This window comes from Scylla paramamosain, chromosome 41, assembly GCF_035594125.1.
Source record: "Scylla paramamosain isolate STU-SP2022 chromosome 41, ASM3559412v1, whole genome shotgun sequence".
NCBI classification, from domain to species: Eukaryota; Metazoa; Arthropoda; class Malacostraca; order Decapoda; family Portunidae; genus Scylla; species Scylla paramamosain.
The window spans coordinates 3,200,389-3,225,071 of record NC_087191.1 but is presented as its reverse complement, the minus strand read 5'-3'; the positions used below and the strand labels follow the sequence as shown (position 1 = coordinate 3,225,071).

At 40.9% G+C, this 24,683-nt stretch overlaps 1 protein-coding gene across 1 annotated transcript in view; it reads left to right on the top strand.

Annotated features, from left to right (window-relative positions):
- LOC135092852 (carboxypeptidase B-like) overlaps window positions 1-24,683 on the top strand; it is a 39,835-nt gene that overhangs the window by 11,919 nt on the left and 3,233 nt on the right. Inside the window, exons 2-5 of the mRNA XM_063991593.1 lie at window positions 2,351-2,457; window positions 3,817-4,004; window positions 13,821-13,968; window positions 14,372-14,535. Coding sequence (XP_063847663.1) covers window positions 2,351-2,457; window positions 3,817-4,004; window positions 13,821-13,968; window positions 14,372-14,535 — 607 coding nt within the window. The remainder of the gene's footprint in view (window positions 1-2,350; window positions 2,458-3,816; window positions 4,005-13,820; window positions 13,969-14,371; window positions 14,536-24,683) is intronic.

Here is a 24,683-nt window from a genome sequence, read left to right as displayed (position 1 = left end):
CCAAAGCTGGATGTTGTGTTTATGTGCGCAACGACTTAACGTGCTCTCGTGCCCTTACTCTTGAATCATCCGAGTTTTCCATCGTCTGGCTATAACCACAGAGTTACTCTCAGACTAAATTTATCTGTGCTGTATACCTCTCACCTAACTCCTCTGTCAATAAGAAATTCTTTGACTAATTAACTTCCAAAGTGGATCACATTCTGACTCTCTTCCCTTTTGCAGAGATCTCCATTCTTGGAGACTTCAGTGTTCACCACCAGCTTTGGCTTTTCTCTCCCTTCACTGACCATTCTTGTGAACTAGCCTTCAACTTTGCTATCCTCCACGACCTAGAGCAATAACACAGCCTAAATCCTCGTAAGGCTTATGGACCTGATGTGGTCCCTCCTATTGTTCTCCGAAACTGTGCCTCCGTGCTTGCCCTTTGCCTAGTCAAACTCTTTCAGCTCTGTCTGTCAACATCTACCTTTCCTTTTTGCTGGAAGTTTGCCCTACATTCAGTCTGTTCCTAAAAAGGGTGACCGTTCTAATCCCTCAATCTACCGTCCTATTCCTTTAATTTCCTGCTTATCTAAAGTTTTTGAATCTATCCCCAAGAAGAAGGTTCTTAAACATCTATCACTTCACAACCTTCAGTCTGATCGCCATAATGGGTTCCGTTAAGGCCGCTCTACTGATGATCTTCTGGCTTTCCTCACTAAGTCTTGATCATCCTCTTTTAGAGATTTTGGTGAAACTTTTGCTGTTGCCTTGAATATATCAAAAGCTTTTGATAGAGTCTGGCACAAAGCTTTTATTTCCAAACTACCCTCCTACGGCTTCTATCCTTCTCTCTGTAACTTCATCTCAAGTTTCCTTTCTGACCGTTCTATTGCTACTGTGGTAGACGGTCACTGTTCTTCTCCGAAATCTATTGACATTGGTCAATAGTCAGGGTTCTGTCCTGTCACCCACTATCTTCTTATTATTCATCAATGACCTTCTAAATCAAACTTCTTGTCCTATCCACTAATACGCTGATGATACCACTCTGCACTTTTCCACGTCTTTTCATAGACGTCAGACCCTTTAGGAAGTAAGCATTTCATATATATATATATATATATATATATATATATATATATATATATATATATATATATATATATATATATATATATATATATATATATATATATATATATATATATATATATATATATATATATATATATATATATATATATATATATATATATATTATTTATTTATTTATTTATTTATTTATTACAACACCAAGAAAACCAGCCATCTTCTTCTGAAAAATAACCCCTCAAAAGAGAAAGAGAGCCTTCAAAAGTCACATGTCATATATAGGTTTACGTGTAACCAAGGAAACTGTGAAGTCCTTCCCTCCACCTATGTTGGCATGACGACAACAAGACTCTCCCAACGACTAACTTTCCACCTCGCAGCAGGAGCACCCAAGAAACATCTGAAGGAGAAGCATAACATAAACATCACAAAAGGAATGCTAGTAGATAAAACGGAGATCCTAACTACATGCCCAGACACCAGGCGTCTCCCCATCTTAGAAGCACTATATATAAAAGAGACAAACCCTACATTAAATCAACAATCCGAAGACCTACAAGCATTACCAAGCGCGCGAAGACCCAGCTTGGATAGCAGCCCAGCACAGCCCGCGACAGCCGTCAGCCAATCAGAGACCAGGACGCGCAGCGGGGTGACAAGCCTACCGGTATAAATACACCCCCGCAATCAGCTTGAGCCATTCTCTCCGACACCCTCAATACGGAAAGACCTTCGCTACTGAAGAAGGGTCAAGGACCCGAAATCGCGATCTAGCGAAAATGACTGGCTTCGGCGAAGTCATACAGCCAATTAAAAAAGAATATAAGACAATCATAAGATATAAGGAAAATATCTTAACAAAAATAATAAATGCTCAACTAGCTATAACATTCAATGATATATATATATATATATATATATATATATATATATATATATATATATATATATATATATATATATATATATATATATATATATATATATATATATATATATATATATATATATATATATATATATATATATATATATATATATATATATATATATATATATATATATATATATATATATATATATATATATATATATATATATATGTATAAACAGAAAAATATATATAACGGAGAATTTCAATATTTATTTCAGGCTACTATGTGCATATGGCGGACGATACAGAAATATATGAGATGTGTGGATTCTCAGCGAATGGAGGCAAGAGCTCGTGTATTTCAAAACCGTTTACTGGTCTTCCCGCTCCTTCCCTCAGGGCGAGGATGCTGAGGGTGGTGCCGGAAAGCCATGACCAACTCGACCACCTACATTTTATGCTCGTTAACTCCCCATTTGACTTCTGGAGGGAGCCTCGCGAAGTAGGTAAGTATCAGCTCTCACTGACACTGCTGGGGTCACAAATAATTAGGTAAGTGCAATTTCTCCACAGTACACAGCAGATGGAGCCCAAGCCACGTGGGAACTGTCAGACTCACAGGGCACCATGTAATCTGTGTGGGGCACACTTGATCTATTGGAGGGACAAAGCAAGCATGGGTGTCACATATTCTTTCCACTAAAGCGCCATCACCATCATCATCATCATCATCATCATCAACAACAACAACAACAGCAAAAACAACAACAACAAGGATTCTTCAGTGTCACAGCCAGGCGGGACCTGTCAGCGAAGAAACCGTATGCAACTCACCATATGTTAAGATGCTGTATTTCTGTTTGAAAAAAAGCGCTGCCAGTTGATCAGCTCTCGGATGTGGTGATCCCCGTGACCCGAGTTACGAACATAAGCATATACAATAAGGGAGACTACAAGAAACCATCAGACCTATACGTGGGCAGTCCCTGCATGGAACTTACCTATCTATTTCCACCTGTGATCATCATCTATAAATGTGTCTTTTTTTTTTTTATTTCCCTAATGACTCAACACTAACAATTTGATAACTGATCTACCATTCTGTTTGCGAACCAATTCCTTGCTGCTTCTTTTTAAAAATAACTTTATCATGCTTGAACCCATTACTTCTTGTTCTATCCTGATTACTGATCCTGAGAGTTTTGTTTATGCCACACTTGTTGACTTCAAGTTCTTGCGGAAACTGGCCATTTTTTAAGCTATCCCCGAGTGGGTGAAAAACACTATTTTTTTTTTTATCAAGCCTGTCTTCTGCGACTGCATCGAGGAGCTCTCTGCAAAGAGATCCCTCAAAGAAGCATTTTCTATGCCAGAAAGAATGGAAACTGAACCTCTGAACCTCAGAAAAGAAGAGAGAAAAAATAACATCTGAGTCTCCAAAAACAGCATTGCTTAACGGCACTATCTGCCAAGAATGTGGAAAATTAAAACAATAAAAAATATCGACACACACACACACACACACACACACACTAATGGTGAAGGACATCCAGTAAACAAACTTTAACGCCGGTGACATCTTTGGAATCTCATAGTGGACACAGAATACATGACAAAGTAATACTACGTAGGCCAGCATAGTGTTATGCGAGACGCTGAAGTAGTGACAAGAGACAAGACAGCCAAGGTCGACATACGCTGGACGAGTCTGTTCTTAGTAACCCTGTTGGTCCTGACTTGTCTGCGTAGGTGTGTGAGTCGAGATAAGCCAGTCAGCTGAGTGGGGGCAGGACGCTGCAGTCACTCCTTCTGTCGATGGCATCTTCACCTGGTAGCACTCGTCTCTTCCCGCTTCCTCCTCTCAGGCATGCCAGTGGACATTATGGTCACACTCTCCGAGCTGCCTGAGCTGATACACACCCTGACAAGCCAAGGTCTCACGGCGGAGGAGATCATCAAAGACGTGGGCCAGATGGTCGTGGAGCGAAGTCTTGCAGTGTATGCGCGAGGTCCCCGAGCCATGGACTGGGAGGACTTCCATGACTATACCACGGTGAGTGATACCATGCGCTACCCTTCGGCCATGCACCCCATGCCGCCTTACTGGCACGACGAGTGATGCCCGATGCAGCGTGCTGCCCCTCGAACACTCTGCCACGCGCCTCACGCTGCCTCCTTAACTTACATGAGTGATGACGGGCGGGGCGCCCTCTGCTTCGGCCACACGTCTCTTACCGCATTAATGGGGATCAATGCGCTAAGCAGTCCCTATGGACGCATCTCCAAAACATAGTTTGCACTGTACTTAGAATCTCAAGTAAATGTAAGAATCAAAGAAAATGTCATAATGAAGTAACAGATTCTTTCCACTCTTCACATTGGAAGGAAGAGGATCAAATACAGCTTCAAAGACCAAAGTTAGGCTCCTTCCTATAAGCATCGTATTGATTATTAACTACACACACACACACACACACACACACACACACATACAAAGCCACACGATGTAGCGTAGCGATAATCACGCTCGGCTCATAACCAAGAAGAGCTGGGTTCCAGTCCCAGGCGCGGCGAGGTAATTAGGGAACCTTTTAGCGTGCAGCCCCTGTGAAACTAACAGCAACTAGATACGGGATATATATACATATATATATATATATATATATATATATATATATATATATATATATATATATATATATATATATATATATATATATATATATATATATGTGTGTGTGTGTGTGTGTGTGTGTGTGTGTGTGTGTGTGTGTGTGTGTGTGTCCGTTTTTTTTTTTTTTTTTCCGTGAAGAAGGCGCACCGGTGAAATAAAATTATAATAAAAAAAAGGACCCGACTGAGGTACCGGTCTCCAAACAAAGCAAAAACCGATCGTTAAAAATTAGAGGATAAGTGTCTCGAAACCTCCCTCTTCAGAGACCTCAAGTCACAGGAAGGATGAAATACAGAAGCAGGAAGGGAGCTCCAGAGTTTACCAGAGAAACGGATGAAAGATTGAAAATACAGGTTAACTCTTGCATTAGAGAGGTGGACAGAATAAGGGTGAGAGAAAGAAGGAGGTCTTGTGCAATAAGACCGCGGGAGGAAAGGAAGCATGATGTTCGCAAGATCAGAAGAGCATTTAGTATGAAAAAAAAAAAAAACAGTAGAAGAGAAAAAGAGATGCAAAATTGTGGCGATGAGAGAGACTGAAGAAAGTCAGTTAGAGAGGAGGAGTTGGTAAGATGAAAAGTCTTTGACTCTACCCTGTCTAAAAAAGCGATATTAGTGGAATCCCAGCAAACATGTTAAGCATAATCCATGTATGGACGGATAAAGCCCCTGTTCCGAGTAAGCTGCCTGGGAAGGGGAGGTTGGGGGAGGGACTGGCGGAGACGACTCAGAACGCCTAACTTCATCGAAGTTGTTTTAGCTAGAGATAAGATGTGAAGTTTCCAGTTTAGATTATAAGGACAGCCCGAGGATGTTCAGTGTAGAAGAAGGGGACAGTTGAGGGTCACTGAAGAAGACAGGATAGTTATCTGGAAGGTTGTGTCGAGTTGATAGATGGAGGAATTGAGTTTTTCAGGCATTGAACAATACTAAGTTTGCTCTGCCCCAAACAGAAATTTTAGAGAGATCAAAAGTTAGGGGTTCTGTGGCTTCCCTGCGTGAACTGTTTACTTCCTGGAGGGTTGGACGTCTACGAAAAGACGTGGAAAATTGCGGCTTGGTATCATCAGCGTAGATGTGGAAAGGACAAGAAGTTTGGTTTAGAAGATCATTGATGAATAATAGGAAGATAGTGGGTGACAAAACTGAACACTGAGTAACACCACTGTTAATAGATTTAGGAGAACAGTAACCGTCTACTACAGCAGCAATAGAACGGTAAGAAAGGAAACTTGAGATGAAGTTACAGAGAGAAGGATAGAAGCCATAAGAGGGTAGTTTGGAAATTAAAGCTTTGTGCCAGATATTAACAGTGGTGTTCCTTAGGGATCTGTTCTGTCACCCACTCTCTTCCTATTATTCATTAATGATCTTCTAAGCCACATTTCTTGTCCCATCTTCTCGTATGCTGATGATACCACCCTGCATTTTCCCACGTCTTTTCGTAAACATCCGACCCTTCAGTAAGTAAACAGCTCACGCAGGGAAGCCACAGAACGCTTGATTTCTGATCTCTCTAAAATTTCCGATAGGAGCAAAGCAAACTTGGTTATGTTCAATGATTTAAAAACTCAATTCCTCCATTTATCAACTCGGCACAACCCTCCAGATAACTATCCCCTTTTCTTCAATGCCACTCAACTGCACCCTTCTCCTACACTGAACATCCTCGCTCTGTTCTTTACTTATAATCTAAACTAGAAATTTCACATCTTATGTCTAGCTAAAACAGCTTCTGTGAAGTTAAGCGTTCTGAGTCCTCCCTACCCCAAGTTTTTCTCACCTTCTTCCCCACCCAAGCTTTTAACTCTGTGCATTGGCTTTATCCATACTACTGTTAATGAATTTAGGAGAACAGTGACCGTCTACTACAGCAGCAATAGAACGGTCAGAAAGGAAATTTGAATCGAGGTTCCAGAGAGAAGGAAAGCAGCTATAGGAGGGTAGTTTGGAAATCAAAGATTTGTGCCAGACTCTATCAAAAGCTTTTGGTATGTCTAACCACCAACTAAAGTTTCATAAGAATCCCTACAAGAGGATGATCAAGACACATTAAGGAAAGCCTGAAGATCACCAGTAGAGTGCCTTGATGAAACCCATATTGGCAATCAGACAGAAGGCAGCGTAGCGATAGATGTTTAAGGAAGTTCCTGTTCAAAAGCTTTAGAGAGGCAGGAAATTAAATTTTGAGGGACTAGAATGGTCAGCCTTTTTAGGAACAGGCTGAATGTAGGTAAACTTCCGCTGGGAAGGAAGAGTAGATGATGACAGAGGTGGAAGAGTTTGACTTGGCAAGGTGCAAGCACGTAGGTACAGTTTTGGAGAATAATAGGAGGGAACCCAACAGAGCCATAAACTTTCAGAGGGTTAAGGCCAAAGAGGGCATGGAAGACATCACTGCGAAGGATCTAAATGGGCAGCATGAAGTAGTCAGAGAGTGGAGGAGAGGGGGAACAAGCCATGAATCATCCATGATGGAGGTTTGAGAGAAGAGTTCAGCTATAGAAATAGATGAGATGGCAGTCGTGCCATCAAGTTGAAATGAGGGAAAGATGAAGAAGCAATGTTACTAGAAATGTTTTTGGGCATGTGCTACTTTTTATCAATGAAGGAGTTTTGGTTAGTTGGAAAACAGACTTGTCATGGTTCTGGGCAGAAATATAAAGAGCATGAGATTCTGTTGATGGAAGGGTTACTTACCTTTTGTTGGCCACACCTCTGTCATGTATAGCACGAGAACAGGTTATGTTAAATCATTGTTTGGAAGGTTTAGGCCGAGAGAAAGAGTGAGGAAGGTACGCTTCCATGTCAGACACTATCACCTCTGTTAAGCTATGAACGGGTTTCTGACACGGAAACAGAAGTCATTCTAAGGAAAATCAGAATAATAATTCCTCAGGTCTCCCCAACTAGCAGAGACAAAACGCCAAAGGCACCTCCGCTTTCGGGGATCCTGAGGAGGGATTGGAGCGATAGCGATAAGATACAGAAATGAGGTTGTGATCGGAGGAGCCCAAAGGAGAAGATAGGGTGTTAGCATAAAAGGAAGGATTAGAAGTTAGGAAAAGATCAATGATGTTGAGCGTATCTCCAAAACAGTCCGGAATACGAGTGTTACACTAGTTGATCTAGGTCATGGAGGATAGCAAAGTTAAAGACTAGTTCATCAGGATAGTCAGTGAAAAAGAGAGGAAAGCGAAAGCTCGTGGTGAACAATGAAGAATGGAGATCTCGGCAAAAGGGAAGTGAGTCAGAATATGCTTCACTTTGGAATTTAAGTAGTGAAGGAATTGTCAGAGGAGTTAGGTAAGAGATACAACACAGATAAATTCAGTTTAAGAGTGACTCTGAGCGTAGGCACTGGAGAAAATTAAATCACTGCGCACATAGACGCAACATCCAGCTTTGGACTGAAAATGAGGATAGAGAAAGTAGGAGGGAAGAGAAAAGAGGCCTGTGTTTCAGTGAGGAAATGAAGATAAGGTTTAGTAGAGGAGAGGTGGTGTTCTACAGATTGAAAATTAGATCTAAGGCCACAAATGTTGCAGAAGTTAACGAAGAAAAAGTTAAGGAGTGTGTCAAGATACTTAGAGTCGATACCAGAAGAGCATTCCGATCTGGGGATATTTTTGGTCCCATCCCCAGAATTCTGAGTGAAGGTTGTGTGTGTGTAATTAGGTGCGTGTAGTTTTGCATGAAGAAAGAGAATTGTTTTTTGAGGGAAGGCTTTGACTGCCCCTTTGTGTTGTGACACACCCACACAGTTCACACTGTCCCTCCCTCCAGCCTGCTTACTATCATTAAATGACAGGCTTTTGTCTTGATTTTGCTTTTAAACAACACGAAACCCTTTCATTATTATGAGGGACAACAGAGTACCTACCCTCCCTGATGAGCCAGAACCTTCCAGAGAAAGAAAAACGAAAGAAAACTTGGCTAAAAGACGAAGAAGCATTGGGGGAGCCTACATGAGCAGTGGAGACATCGGATGATTTTATTATTTCTTTATATTCTATTATCCTTTATACCGGTATATTTTCATCATGTTTATTAGTTCCTTTGTTTTAGTTTTTTCAAGTTTATTTATTTATTTATTTATATTTTTTTTTACTTGTATAATTTTCTTCGTTCGTATTCATCTTAGGAAGTACTTGCATGTCCCTTACGTTTTTCGCTTCATAAAATCGATCATTTCATTAAATAAAAGACTTTTAATGGTTGACGTTCCCCTATTAGTATATAGAAAATAAAACAATTTGATAGAATAAAGGAAATGCAATCTTAAGATACAACCTTAATGTAGTTGTGTGATATACTTAACAAAATCGTATCGAAGAAAACTCAATCACCTGTTCATTTTCAATAACGTAATTTGATTGTAACTTCATAATGTAATTCAACTAAATAGTTGTAAATGGCACAAATTACTGAATTTAATATCAGTCATTACTTGCTGTCTCATTCCCTTGAAGAGATATCGCATTTTAAAATTCACAAAACTTTGACAGCGTTTTTCTCCGTTTTCAATTTTCGGCGCTTACGTCACTCTGGCTCTAGGTTCATTCTCTCTCTCTCTCTCTCTCTCTCTCTCTCTCTCTCTCTCTCTCTCTCTCTCTCTCTCTCTCTCTTAACATTGAAAAATTAAGTTTTAAGAAGGAGATAGGAAGAAATTGTTTCTCAAATAGTGGGAGACGAATGGAACGGACTAGGTAATCAAGTTGTTAGTGATAGACATTAGGGAGCTTTAAGAGAAGATTAGACAGATTAATGGATGGGGATGATAGGTGGAAATAGGTAGCTATATTTCATACAAGGACTGCCACGTGTAAGCCTGGTGGCTTCTTGCATCTACCCTTATTTCTTATGTTCCTATTCTCTCTCTCTCTCTCTCTCTCTCTCTCTCTCTCTCTCTCTCTCTCTCTCTCTCTCTCTCTCTCTCTCTCTCTCTCTCTCTCTCTCTCTCTCTCTATATATATATATATATATATATATATATATATATATATATATATATATATATATATATATATACACACACACACACACACACACACACACACACACACATACATAGAGCTCAATTGGAATAATAGCCCATTAACGTTAATGGCCTATTATCCCTATTGGGAACGAAACACACACACACACACACACACACACACACACACACACACACACACACACACATATATATATATATATATATATATATATATATATATATATATATATATATATATATATATATATATATATATATATATATATATATATATATATATATATATATCGTATCTGTCAGCATGATTTGTTAATAGATAAGAGGAAGTTAGTCTGAATTCTGATCCGGGCAGTGAATACATAAGAACATAACATAAGAAATAAGGGAAGCTGCAAGAAGCGACCAGGCTTACACGTGGCAGTCCCTGTATGAAATATACCTACCTATTTCCACCTATCATCCCCATCCATAGACCCGTCTAATCTTCTCTTAAAGCTCCCTAATATCTTAGCACTAACAACATGAATACTGAGTCCGTTTCATTCATCTACCACTCTATTTGAGAACCAATTTCTTCCTGTCTCCTTCCTAAATCTAAATTTTTCAATCTTGAATCCTTTATTTCAATACACCCCACTGCCAATGAAAATGGCGCGCATGATAAACAAAATCATTGTTTCATAGTTGTGGAAGATGTCCAGCTCAGCTGAAATAAAATTATTAATATGAAAATGTGGCAACATCGATTAACAGTCTAATCATCTGTAAACTGTCACGTCATCACTCAGTTGACTCCTGAACCCGGAAATTGTGCGAGATTTTTTTCGCGGATTTCACATCAATGTTATAATTTAAATGTTGATGGCACTTAAAGCTTCAAATATCTCCAACCAATATAACCTTTTCTGGGGAGGGCCTGCACGCAGGAAAGTCCCCGCACATTCTGCGCATGTGCGAGCAGTCTTGCCTCATGATTGGCCGCCACCTTTTCATCAAGTAACTTAACGTAACCTAACCTAACCTAAGTAACCTAACCTTACCTTACTTAACCAAACCTAACCTAATTAACCAAACCTAACCTGACTAACCAAAACCCAACCTTAAACATATCACGCAGGGAAGCCACAGAACGATTGACTTCTGATCTTTCTAAAATTTCTGATTGGGGCAGAGCAAACTTGGTATTGTTCAATGCCTCAAAAATTCAATTCCTCCATCTATCAACTCGACACAACCTTCCAGACAACTATCCCCTCTTCTTCAATGACACTCAACTGCCTCCCTCTTCTACACTGAACATCCTCGGTCTGTCCTTTACTTATAATCTGAACTGGAAACTTCACATCTCATCTCTAGCTAAAACAGCTTCTATGAAGTTAGGTGTTCTGAGACGTCTCCGCCAGTTTTTCTCACACCCCAGCTGCTAACTCTATACAGGGGCCTTATCCGTCCATGTATGGAGTATGCTTCACATGTCTGGGGGGGTTCCACTCATACTGCTCTTCTGGACAGGGTGGAATCAAAAGCTTTTTGTCTCATCAACTCCTCTCCTCTAACTGACTGTCTTCAGCCTCTCTTTCACCGCCGCAATGTTGGATATCTAGCTGTCTTCTACCGCTATTTTCATGCTAACTGCTCTTCTGATCTTGCTAACTGCATGCCTCCCCTCCTCCCGCGGCCTCGCTGCACAAGACTTTCTGCTTTCTCTCACCCCTATTCTGTCCACCTCTCTAACCGAAATAATGTGTTATAGTAAATAAGAAACCATATCCAGTAATTTGGTACAAGGTAGTTAGGTTAAGGTTAAGGTTAAGTAAGGTTAGATTAATTTGGTTAGGGTTAGGTTAATTGATGAGAAGGTGGCGGCCAATCACGTGGCGAGACTGCTCGCACATGCGCAGAGTGTGCGGGGACTTTCCTGCGTGCAGGCCCTCCCCCTTTCTGATTTCCTAGATAAAGGGGATTTTGGGCCTAAGGAGATTTTTAGGAAGATAGGATTGCACTGTGTGCAGTGCTGGCTGAAAACATGCCGTAAAAATAATGATGATCCTATCCCAATGAAACAAACTATCCCTGGATGAAGATATGTTTTGTAAAAAAAAATAATTAATTAATAAAAATAAAACGCTTTTAATAAGGCGTCCGCTGATTGTTTCACCATTCCTTTCAACAGGAGGAATAAAGCAAAAGACCCTGATATGTGTGACATGAAAAACAACAAAAACAACAGCACGTCACTTTCGTTGGCGGTGATTATTCATCCCTACTTCCCCTGACACTTCTTTTTTTGTCTCCTGTGATGGCAATCGCACCACGAATCACTTCCTGGATGTTGATATGTGTGGTGATCGAAGTGAAAGGTTGGTTTTACAGTGGGGTCAAAAAAAAGACGAAGCGTATGTGATGCCCAGAAGCATCAGAAGTTAATTTAAAAGGAGGGAGTTGAGTTGTGCAGTAAAGGGAATTGTGTGCACTGAACTTTAAAAATTCTAGAGGTGAGATTGCTAAAATTCGCCCAACACCTTTTGTGGTCTGCTTCGCCTCACTAGCCAGACTTGCGTTGCTCCCTGAACAACCTTGAAGCTTCATTCTTAGGTCCATATTCTGAAACGCTTTACTTTCTCACCACGATTATTTTCAAGGGTTGCAGATATGATTAGCCGTATTCTCAAGTATTTTTCCTACTATAATGTAGAGAAATGTCGATAAACTATCGCTGAAATCATTAAAGACACCCGTAAAAATCCGTGTAGCTTCAACAAGTTCCTTCAATGTAATGGAGGCGCAGCGCAGAAGTATTTCAGAATACTCTACTTCCCATCAGTTACCCAAGGCAGTGGGTACAAGAGGAACGGGAGATGGCTGGAAGTGCTGTTGCTCTTGATTCCCCCGAAGCTTCTGGCCGCTAGGTGTGAGGTTGAGACATTAAACTATGGTCTGAAACGCTTCTACGCTGCACTCAAGCTAGTTTCAAAAGGCTGCAATTGAAGCTACGCGGATTTTTAAGGATACTTGACGGTTCTAGGGAAAAAAAAATTAACAAAACTTTTAAATTATTAAAAAGGGAAACACTCTTGAGAACCCGATTAATATGTGTCCTCTAGAAAAAAAAAGTAACAAAACTTTTAAATTATTAAAAAGGAAAACACTCTTGAGAACCCGATTAATCTGTGTCCTCTAGAAAATAGCCTTGGTGAGAGAGCAAAGCCTTTCTGAATAAAGACCTGAAGTTGCACGAACGTGTGGCTACAGTGGGTTCTCATCTTCCTTTCACGCAAGGCGATATAAACGCTCTTTTTAGTGTTTTTTTTTTATTGGAGAATAAATCAAGTGTAGATCGCAACACGAAGGAATTGGCTCTCAAATAAGGTGATAGATGAACGAATAAACTAATTAATCAGGTTGTTAATACTGAATTATTAGGGAGCTTTAAAAGAACATGAATTAAATTTATGAATGAGGATGATAGGCGAAAACAGGCAGGTATGTTTCGTAAGATTGCTAAGTGTATTATACCTAAAGGCTTCTTGCAACTTCCCTTATGTTATGTTCTAACTCAGTGTAGACAGCCTTGAGGAGCATAGCTGTAAGTCATCTTCCCAAATGACCAAAGAAGAAATGACTCGCTTGCTCAGGATGTGTGCATTACACTGGCAATCCGATGACCTCCACTAATTGTCACATTAGTACTTAACTCCTTCACAGAAAACATTACACTGGCTAGACAGTGGAAAATATATTGCTTTAATCCCTCTTTTTTTTTTTTTATGTTGAGAGAAGAGATTTTACACATGTATTCAGTGAATTTTTAGTATCATGAATTGTTGAATATCACAGTGCAATGGGTATGCAATTCTCCTTCATCCCCTTGTCCGTCCATTCTCTCAGACTTCATCCTCTGCCTGTCTCTTTCCTCAGCCTTCATCCAGATATCTCAGCCTATCTCTTTCTTCAGCCTTCATCCCCCTGTCCGTCCTTCTCTCAGCCTTCATCCTCTGCCTGTCTCCTTCCTCAGCCTTCATCCCCCTGTTCGTCTTTCTCTCAGCCTACATCCTCTGCCTGTCTCTTTCCTCAGCCTTCAACCCCTTGTCCATCCCTTCTCTCAGTCTTCATCTGCCTGTCCCTTTCCACAGCCTCCATCCCCCTGTCCGTCCCTTCCCTCACCCTTCATCCACTACCCATCCCTTCCTTCAGATCACCAAGTGGCTGACCTCGTTGTCCAAAGACTACCCTAACCTATGCACTTTGGAGGAGGTAGGCAAGTCTTATGAGGGCCGCCCCATGAAGCTGTTCATGGTGGGCAAGGGCGGCGCAGACAACCCGGGCATTTTCATTGATGGAGGTAAGCAACTACAATAGATTTTTTTTTTTTTTTATGTGAGAAGGACTCTGACCTAGGACAAAAAAATAAAAAGGGTCCAGTGAGGTGCCAGTCCCTCAAGATAAAGGGCGAATGGATTTTCCAAAATTGAATGATGTGTCTTGAAGCAAGGAGTTTCAAAGTTTGCCTGAGGAATGAAAGACTGAGAATACTGGTTGCATTAGAGAGGTGGACAGAAAATTGGTAGGAGGAATCAGAAAGTCTCGTGCAGCGAGACCGCGGGAGGGGGGAAAGGCATGCAATTAGCAAGACCAGAAGAGCATTTAGCTTGAAAGTGGGGATAAAAGATCGCAAGGGTTATGTTTTTTTTATTCTTGTAGCTTGAAGTTCGCCTTCATTCCCCGCTCACTCTTTTTTTTAACAGGCAGCCACGGGCGTGAGTGGATCGCTCCCGCCACCGTCACCTACATGATCAACAAACTTGTCACTAACAGCACTGAGTACGACGACTTGCTGTCCCAAGTGAACTTCTACTTCATGCCAGTCATCAACCCTGACGGTTACGACTTCACCTTCATAAACCCTAACGTGAGTGTTGTCCGCCGCCCCGCCAGTCATGCTTGGGTTGGATTAGGCCTCTACATCCTCTCCCCTTGTTGCATCACGTCAACTAAACCGTCACATCACATCACACCACGTCACCGCCCTGTCAACTGCGTTATGTATTCACACCATTCATCACGTCTCATGAAGTTACGTTAGTTTCCCGTCACGTCAACCGCGCCATGTATTTACACCATTCATCGCTTCACATCACGTAACCATCCTGTAAACAGACTCGTCCAGCTCCCGCTTGTCGTTCAAGTAAACACCGTGCTTCGTAGACTTAGATTCAAGAAATTGATAATAATAATTGGAATGGTCAGAAGAGAAGCAAGTCAGTCCTAAAAAGAAAATGATGCTAATACATAAAACCATGAGGAGACAAATTAAAGATGAATACTGTTTTCTCTACAATATAGATGAATATTGAACTCTTTACAAGATGAATACTGGACTCTACAAAAAAAAAAAAAACAGAAGGGGAATGTTGGACTCTTTACGTAGACGAATATTGGACTTTCTACAAAGAAACGGACGATGAATATTGGATTATCTACATATATGAATCCTGGACTTTCTACAAGACACGCTTCAAGGATTAATTGTGAATGCTTTACAAGGATAAATACTGGATTCTCTACAAAGGACTGGAAGGTGAACTTTCGACTCTCTACAAAGATGAATACTGGACTCTCTGCAAAGGTGAACACTGGACTCTACAAACATGAATACTGGACTCTCTACTAAGTTAGATACTGGACTCATTTTTTTTTTTTTATATGTAGGAAAGCAAAAAAAAAAAAAAATGAGATGCTGGTCCCAAAATAGGGTCCGAAGCGGTAATTAAAAATTGATGGATAAGTGTCTTGAAATCTCCCTCTTGAAGGAATTCAAGTCATAGGAAGAAGGAAATACAGAAGCAGGTAGGGAGTTCAGAGCTTACCAGAGAATGGGATAAATGACTGAGAATACTGCTTAACTCTTGCACTAGAGAGGTGGACAGAATAGGGGTTAGAGAAAGTCTTGTGCAGCGAGGCCGCGGGAGGAGGAGAGGCATGCAGTTAGCAAGATCAGAAGAGCAGTTAGCATGAAAATAGCGGTAGAAGACAGCAAGAGATGCAACATTGTGGAGATGAGAAAGAGGCTGAAGACAATCAGTTAGAGGAGAGGACTTGATGAGACGAAAATCTTTTCATTCCAACCTGTCTAGGAGAGCGGCATGAGTGGAACCGCCCTAGACATGTGAAGCATACTCAATACATGGACGGATAAGGCCCCTGTACAAAGTTAGCAGCTGAGCAGGTGAGAAAAAAAACTAGCGGAGACGTCTCAGAACACTTAACTTCATAGAAGCAGTTTTAGCTAGAGAGCTGTGAATACTGGATTCTCTACAAAGGTGAATACTGGACTCTCTACAAAGGTGAATACTAGATTCTCTACAAAAGGTGAATACTGGACTCTCTACAAAGGTAAATCCTAAACTCTCTCCAAAGATGAATACTAGACTCTCTACGAAGATGAATACTAGACTTTCCGCAAAGGTGAATACAGAACTCTCTACAAAGGTGAATACTGGACTCTCTACAAAGGTGAATACTGGACTCTCTACAAAGGTGAATATTGGACTCTCTACAAAGGTGAATACTGGACTCTCTACAAAGGTGAATACTGGACTCTCTACAAAGGTGAATACTGGACTCTCTACAAAGGTGAATACTGGACTCTCTACAAAGGTGAATACTGGACTCTCTACAAAGGTGAATACTGGACCTCTACAAAGGTGAATACTGGACTCTCTACAAAGGTGAATACTGGACCTCTACAAAGGTGAATACTGGACCTCTACAAAGGTGAATACTGGACCTCTACAAAGGTGAATACTGGCCTCTATAAAGAGTTGGAAGATGATGAGGCTAAATTTGTCAGTCCCCTCCCAATGCCAAGATTCAAATTAAACAATATGTCAAAAAAACAAAAAACAAAAAAACAAAGACAGATCTTGTCTAAGAACATTACTTTTTGAGAGGCAATCACATCACAACACCATCACGTCACGTCGAAATGTTCCAGATGTATGGCGTGACGGTGACCTGTTTACCAGGAAAAGATTCTGACGTGATGTGATGTGATGTGATGTGTCGCGACGGTGTACCGTTAATACGCCCACTTGTTTACCGGGAAGAGATTCTGACGTGACGTGACGTGATGTGGCGTGACATTGTAGCATAAATCAGCTCTAAACCGAGCAATTCCTCATTCCTTGACCTTCGAAGGCCTTGGGTGTTCTGTCACGGTTTAAAGCACTACTTTTTTTTTTTTTTTCATCATTGGCTCAACGGTATAAATTAATTGATTCGGTGTGTCAAAAGGCGAGTGTACTGCAATGTGTCAATATATCAATAGTGTCAGTGTACTGCAGGGTGCCGGTAATGACCCACATTTAACCCTCCCACTGCTATCTGGTGCATCGTTCCTTACTCACAAAACCACTTTAAGATTTTTTTTTTTTTCTTCTTCTTTTTTACAGCCACCTCTAAATATTTTTTTTTTTTCCGGTTTTACGTTCGGTTTTCTTAGTCTATCGGAGCTAAGACGGTGCCTCCTAATGAAAGACTTTGGTTTCGTATTTGAGAACCGTTATTCATACCTTCAAACCGTGGCCAGAATTCGAACCCGTGCGCATGAGGATCTTTTGGTCCCCAAAGCCCACATGGTTCCACTGTACCACGGCGACTTCCCACCTCTGGATATTTTACTTATTATAAAATGGAGAATCTTTGCACCTATATTTTTTGTTTGTTAAGATTTTGCACAATGTTTTTAGTGTTAGTTGGTGCAAATTGCAGAGAAAGCCTGAGGTGGTTCAAAGCGGGATCAGATCCAAATGAATGAATGCTCATTCATGGAAGCCACAAGAAAAAAGACGAAGTTAATGTGATGCTTAGAAATGTCAGAAGTTGATTTAAAAGGTAGGAGTTACGTCGTGTAGCGTAAGAACTTACATTCACAAAGTGTTGAAGTGCTAGAATAAATCTCAAATTGGTCTAAAATGAAGGAGTAGAGCAGTATAGTAAAAGGACTTCTATGTATGCAATGATCCTTAGAGAGGTAGAAGTGAGCTCGAAGTTTGTCAGATTCAGAAAAAAAAATAAATAAATAACATAAAATTTTGTATGCACATAGTGGATATCGGAGGTCAAAGTTTATAAGGAGGATTTCCAGAGACGGAAAGGCAGCATGAGATACTTAGAGAGCGACATTTTGTGTGTGGGGGGGGAATTGGTAGGGAATTTGGTGTGCATGTGTTTGTATCTTAAACGTGAAATTCACAAATTTCAGTGAGATACATTCATTAATTTGGGAGAAAATTAAATATTTCACAAGCCAAAAATGGCAGAGAAGAACGTTCTCCTTTTTTTTCAATGTCTCAACTATTACTTAAGGTTGCATTGTATGCACATGAAGCTCAAGAAAGCTGCTCACATGTAATATTTGCGAATCGATAAAAGTTTCCTGCCCACTGTTCTGAAGAGGCTGCACTGCCACTTATACTAGATTGTTCGTCACTGGTTGCTTGACTTACTGGATGTTGCTGGAGATGACGGTGGCAAGATAGATGGTGGTGGCTAGTTGATTTTCCAATGAATAAGTGGTACCGTGGAGTACGTGGGTAGTGGTTTAGATTATGGTTCACTGTGCGAGTAAAGGATACACGATCAGATAGATGTGAAGTACTTCTTAATTTAATGATGGACAGAAATGTACACGTGATATAGAGACACAGATTACAACGGACACGACGATGTTTGATTCTCTCTCTCTGAAAACTAACTCTGAACTGATCTCTGCTCTCTGGACTATCCGTCTCCGATCTCTTCTCTGAACTCTCTGATGTGCTCTCTTTCTCTGAACTTATGTGGTCTGAATTGAACTAGCTATGCATACAGTCTCTATTTATGCAGGAGAAATGGATCAGGATTCAGAATCAGAGATGAAGGGATGGCCAATCAGGTGTCTGTAAATGGAGTGAAGGAAGCAATGCCAGAGGTCGTTATTCTTGCCAATGACCTGGGAGGAAGACAGGAAGGCAATGTAGGTGTTTTCCCTAAGGACTGACAGGAATGTAGGGAAGTTGTGGTATTCTCTTGAGAGGGAGATAGGAAGGAGCAAGGTTAAAAATAGATGAGACTGGCCACGTGAGGACAGTGCACGTGGAATGAAATATATGAGTGATGAATATATATAATCGTTATGACTGATACGACTGATAAAGTGCCTTCCTCCATGAAAAATCCGTCCTTACATTTGAACATAATAATGAGAGCGATAGATAGATAATTAATTGATAGATTATAATGACATGAGAGAGAGAGTATGGAAGAGATAACCTTAATAATAGTATACAGACATGATGACATAATACAATACATAATACAACACATATAAGTAAGAAAAATATACACATATTTACAGGATATTGAAATAAATTATTGAACCTTGGAGTGATAACAAAGTTTCAATGTGTAAGAAGGTGTGTGTGGAGTTAGACTTGATGAGCTTTGAGGATCAGTTGAATCAAATCGAAGTGTTACCTGATGTGCACACTCATCATCAAACCCTTTGTTCACACGCTTCAAGTGATCGACATGGACAATTTTATTTGCTAAGGTTTTGAGATCTAAAATTTTTACTTTGTGGCCATGGAGAGATTCGATCACAAGATTGTGGCCCAATGAATAGAGTTGCGATCGTGATCTCTGGTGAAAACGATATCTCCGACTTTGATGGAAGAATCTTTTACTCTACGATGTTGTTTCCACAGTTTGCGATACAGTGAGGTGATCATGAAAGACCTTATGAGTGTACTGAAAATCACACAGATGACATTTGACGTAGTCATCCATGTTGTAGACAGGACGCGGGGTGCTGTGAAGAAATTCATATGGAAGAAGCTCGTCTTTACCGAACAGCATGAAAGGGGAAGACTTGTTGATAGTAGAGTGAATCGCTGAGCTGAGAGAGCAGGCTAGTTGAGGAAGCCATTCGTCCCATGAGTGCTCTGCTTCTGTTATGTATCGCAGAACGTCAAGGATACGTTTATTACAACGCTCTACTTTGCCGTTTGAACTGGGCATTTCTTGATATGAAATTCTTTACAAATTTCCTGTAAGATAGCATTACTGAATTCAGCGACATTGTCAGATAAGAGAACACGAGGAGAGTCATAAGGACAAATAATGTCAACGATCGAGCTACAAACAGAATTTCCAGTTTTGTCCTTCAGAGCAACGAGAATGGTGAAATGGGTGAAACTATCAAAACTAGAAGATACTGGTAACCGTTCTCTGTAAGTGGAAGTTTGAGCAAATCAACAGAAACTGAATCCCAAGAAGCTGAAGCGATGGGGTAAGGAAGTGAGGGATTGTCGTGAGCGAGTGATGGACGGTGTGAAGCACATTGAGAGCAGAGCGCACAATGCTGAAAGATATCTTTCCTCATAGTCGGCCAGAAGTATGATCGTTTTGCTTGTTCGAGGCATCTGTCTCGACCTGGATGTCCTGGACCTGGATGCGTCGGGTGAGTCGAGGTATCACAAGCTGAGATAAACGCTCACTAGAATTGTCAGTAGAGACGTCACTCGACTTCTACAAGAGACCGTCTTGCATGAAAAACGCATCAGCACTCACTTGTAACTTAGGAAGATTTGTCTCGTCACCAGATTCGAGGTGATATGCAACACTAGAACAGAACGCGTCTGACTGTTAATGTTTCTCGGTCTCATCTATGGTCGGCATGGCAGATTTATCTGTGATGGCTGAAATATCGGCAACATTGCGTGGGAGTGAATCAGCCACTGAGTTTGCCTTACCGGAAATATATGAAAATGTAGGATTAAATTCCTAAATCGTGAGTTGCCGGCAAGAAAACTTACATGTGAAGTTATTGTTTTTGAAGGTCTTTGTGACAGCACAATGATCAATGTGAACATGAATTTTATAGCCTAATATGAGTTCACGAAAATGACGTAACGCCCAGATCACAGCGAGACTTTGAATCACCCAGAGTCTGAAGATCACCTAACGTCGGCATTGGATAACGATCAGGAATAGTAAATGCATTTAATTTCCTGAAGTCGATAACGACACGGTAATCGCCTTGTTTCTTAGGAACTATTAACAAAGAGGCGTTGTGAGTAGAACAAGTAGGTTCAACAACATCCTGATGCAATACACCTTGCATAACTTCATCAAGCAGAACTCTACGTCCGTGTGGCACCTTGTAGCTGGGGATGTAAGATGGTTTGGACCCAGGCATAAGATGGATAACGTGTGTAATGACGTCTGTGTGGCCCTGAGGTTCGTCAGGGAGTGAAATAACATTCCTGAAAGAATTTAGGATATGTGATCTTTCGTGACAGGCAGGAGAGGAGACATGTTATGGCTGTCAGATGCAGGTATATTATTGATAGAGAAAGCGATATTTTCCAACGTTACAGCTTTCTCAGAGTAAGGCAGGGCTTCTCTGAGTAGCACACCTGTTTTGAGCTTGACATGTGTAGGCGTGACATTTTTCAGCCCAATCTTGCAGAATCTATTGTTATCGATTGTGGTAAAAACAGATTCTAATTCAACACCATTACATGGAGACTGTTGTGCATAGAAGAGGATACCAGTGTCTGATACAGCAGAATTTACAACATATAAAGCACATTCAGATAGTTTTACAGGATTTCTTAACAAAATGTGGTTACAAGTAGTTACACCGTGGTCAGACTGGGAAGATACTTGAGAATGAGGCTGTGAGACAGGCAAACTAGGTGATTTAACACGAGAATCCCGTGCGGATAATGTCTTGTCGCTAGGAGAAGGAAGAGTTGCGACTGACCTTACCACATTAGCAAGAGAAGAAGTATCGTCGGGAAGACCAGTAAGAATATAAGTATCCCCTTGAGCGATTTCAATGATAACATGGAATAAACTGATGTCATACTGCCACATGGCGTTAAAGCCCATGAAAAGATCAGCATTAAAAGATACATTTGATACAATGTAAAAATAATCACAAATGTCTGGTTCCTGGGGTGATAAAGATAGTGATAAGAGTACTTTCCTGCAAGGTAAGACAATTTTCCCAGTGATTTCCCATTGGGATTAATGTCAGAAGGTAATGCGGTGATGTGATTCTGAGAAAAGGAAGAGATTCCCTAAATAAATCCATCTTGATAAGATATGATGATGTATGAAGTATGTATGATGCAGAGTGACATGTAACATCTGTGACAATGCCATTGAATAATCCAGCATCTCTAATGTTAAAATAAGGAAGTGCTGAGTTAGGATGATGGTTGAAGCATACGTTTTTTTAGGTATATAATAAGTTAATGAGTTGAGGAGTAATGATGATGTTATGATGGATTGGCCAGAGGGCATGAAAAGTTTCCCGATGATGTTTGTTGAGCAACCTGAGACTGTGCAAGATAATACCTGCAGTCGTGCAAGAAATCACCTACCTTTTTGTGGAAGGAACAGAATGCATCAGGATTGAATGAGTGTCTCCCTGAGCTATCAAAAACAACCTTACACTATATGATAACATGATCAGGCAGCTTGCAGCAGGTGTAGGTGACATTTCTGGATCTCGATTTCGATCGAGTGTACTGGTATCCAGGCTATGAGGATGCACGTCTAGCGTAAAAACGTCCACAAGAAGGTGAAGAAGGACGAGAAGGTGGGTGATGAGTTGGGATGGAAGAGTCAAGTGAGGGAATGTCAAGTATCTGAACAGGCTCAGAGCTGGGAAGATGCTTATCAGATATTACTATGCAGATATCATATATGTACTATGTTTTGTTGCTTGCAACCTGGAAGTTGGGAGCATCAAGGAAGGTGGTGAACAAGAAATAAGCTATCAGTCTTTTTAATTCCTCCTTTGACAGTGAGTCACCAGTGAACCAATTTGAATCTTGGAGTTAAGCGATCAGTTCCGAGCTCAAAGAGGAAGTAATGTTTTCTTTCTTGTAAGAATTAGTGTGTGGGAGGACGTGCTGTGTGATAAATTTTGAAAGTTTAAGGAGAAAATGGGTTGCTCCAAGTTTTGAATGACTCTGGAAATTATTTATGAGGTGAGCGGTAGTCATCAAAAGTAGAGAGAGATACGAATTTATCCGATTTTAGCGAGACTCTAGGGCTCGTGACAGATACATGGTTTCAAAATAGATATTTTCTCCTTATCAGATATGGCTGAACGTGTGGTACATTCCTCCTCAATCCTCAGAATAAACTGATGAACGGTTTCTGTGCCAGTTCTAGAAAAATTATTAAGTTGATGGGATTTATAAGTAAAGGTGATCTGAGGTGTTGTGGTGCTTTCAGTAGACATTGTGGCAGGTAGTGATGAAGATGTTGGTGCAGACTGCGAGCGTGTTTTTATTCTGTGAGACGTGAATCGCACAGAGAATCAATGAATAGCATACACAGAAATATGAAACACACAGAAGAGCACACAATATGATACACAGAATGGCATACAAAATGATAACACAGAACAATAAATAATAATGAAGAACAGAAGGGAATAATATGTACACTGATAGACAGACAGACATACAGACAGATAGATAGATAGATAGATAGAGACACCACTTAATATCAGAAGAAGAAAGAGTGGAAAAGACAAGAATAATCAGAATCAGACGGAAAACTTAAATTTGGCGGTGATGAAGGTGACGATGGATGACTGGAGAACACGGCTGGGAGCAGACATGTAGAGATGACCTTGGCGGGCCCAGGCAGTGAGGACGGCGGTGGGAAGGTGACAGCTGACAGGCGCGGTGACTACGTGTGCACTGTGGCCGAGGAAGATGACTATGAGGCATGACCACGAGTCCCCAGATAGGAGAGGGTGGTGGTAAGGGTGGCTTGGGAAGGAACCAAGGGACACCCACACCTCAGGAAGAAGCAGGGCGGCAACCAGGTTAAGCGAAGAGGGTGAGCAGGAATGGCACCAGCTGACAGGTAGGGCCACAGAGAAATGAGGCAGGAGCAGCAGAGAGCCCATGAGGGTGTGTATGTGCTCGCGTGAGGAGCAGATGTGAGTGGGAGAGCTGCGGTGACTTTGGCGGGTGTACTGGATCAGAGTGGCGGCGTGGGCAAGAACAGAAGTGACTGTGCAGAGCGAGGCGCCGGTGAAGTGAGCTGACCCATGATTTGAACACGGTAAGGGATAGGCAGGATTGGACCACGACTTGTGACGTCGAAAGCAATATACCCACGATGTCATCTATGTGATGGATGAATACTGACTCACAACTTGCCTGCGATGATGGTGTGATATGCGAGTCTTACCATGTAATGGATTTTTGAGAGAGTCGAGATGTTCATGTGTTCCTTGATCACACAACACCACTGCACACCACTGTTTCGATAGAAGTTTGCTGCCCACTGTTATGAAGAGGCTTCACTGCCACTTGTACTAGATTGTTTGTCACTGGTTGCCTGACTTACTTGATGTTGCTGGAGATGACACTGGCAGGATAGATGGTGGTGTCTTGTTGATTTTGCGTTGATATTGCGTTGATTTTGCGATAGCGTGGAGAACATGGGTAGTGGTTTAAATTATGGTTGAATGTGCAAGTAAAGGATACACAAGCAGACATATGTAAAGTACTTCTTGATTTGATGATGGATACAGTTGTACACCCGTGATATCGAGACAGATTATGACGGACGTGACGATGCTTGATTCTCTCTCTGAAGACTTACTGATCTCTGTTCTCTGAACTGTCTGTCTCCGATCTCTTCTCTGAACTCTCTGATGTGCTCTCTCAATCTCTGAACTGATGTGCTCTGAACTGAGCTAACTACACGTACAGGCTCTGTTTACGTGGAAGAAATGGATCTGTATTCAGAATATGAGATGAAGGGATGGCCAATCAGGTGTTCGTAAATGGAATGAAGAAACCAATACTAGAGGTTGTTATTCTGGCCAATGGTGTTTTCCCTTGAGAGGGAGATGGGAAGGGGAAAGGTTGAATATAGATGAGACCTACCACATGAGGACAGTGCATGTGGAATTAAATATATATATATATATATATATATATATATATATATATATATATATATATATATATA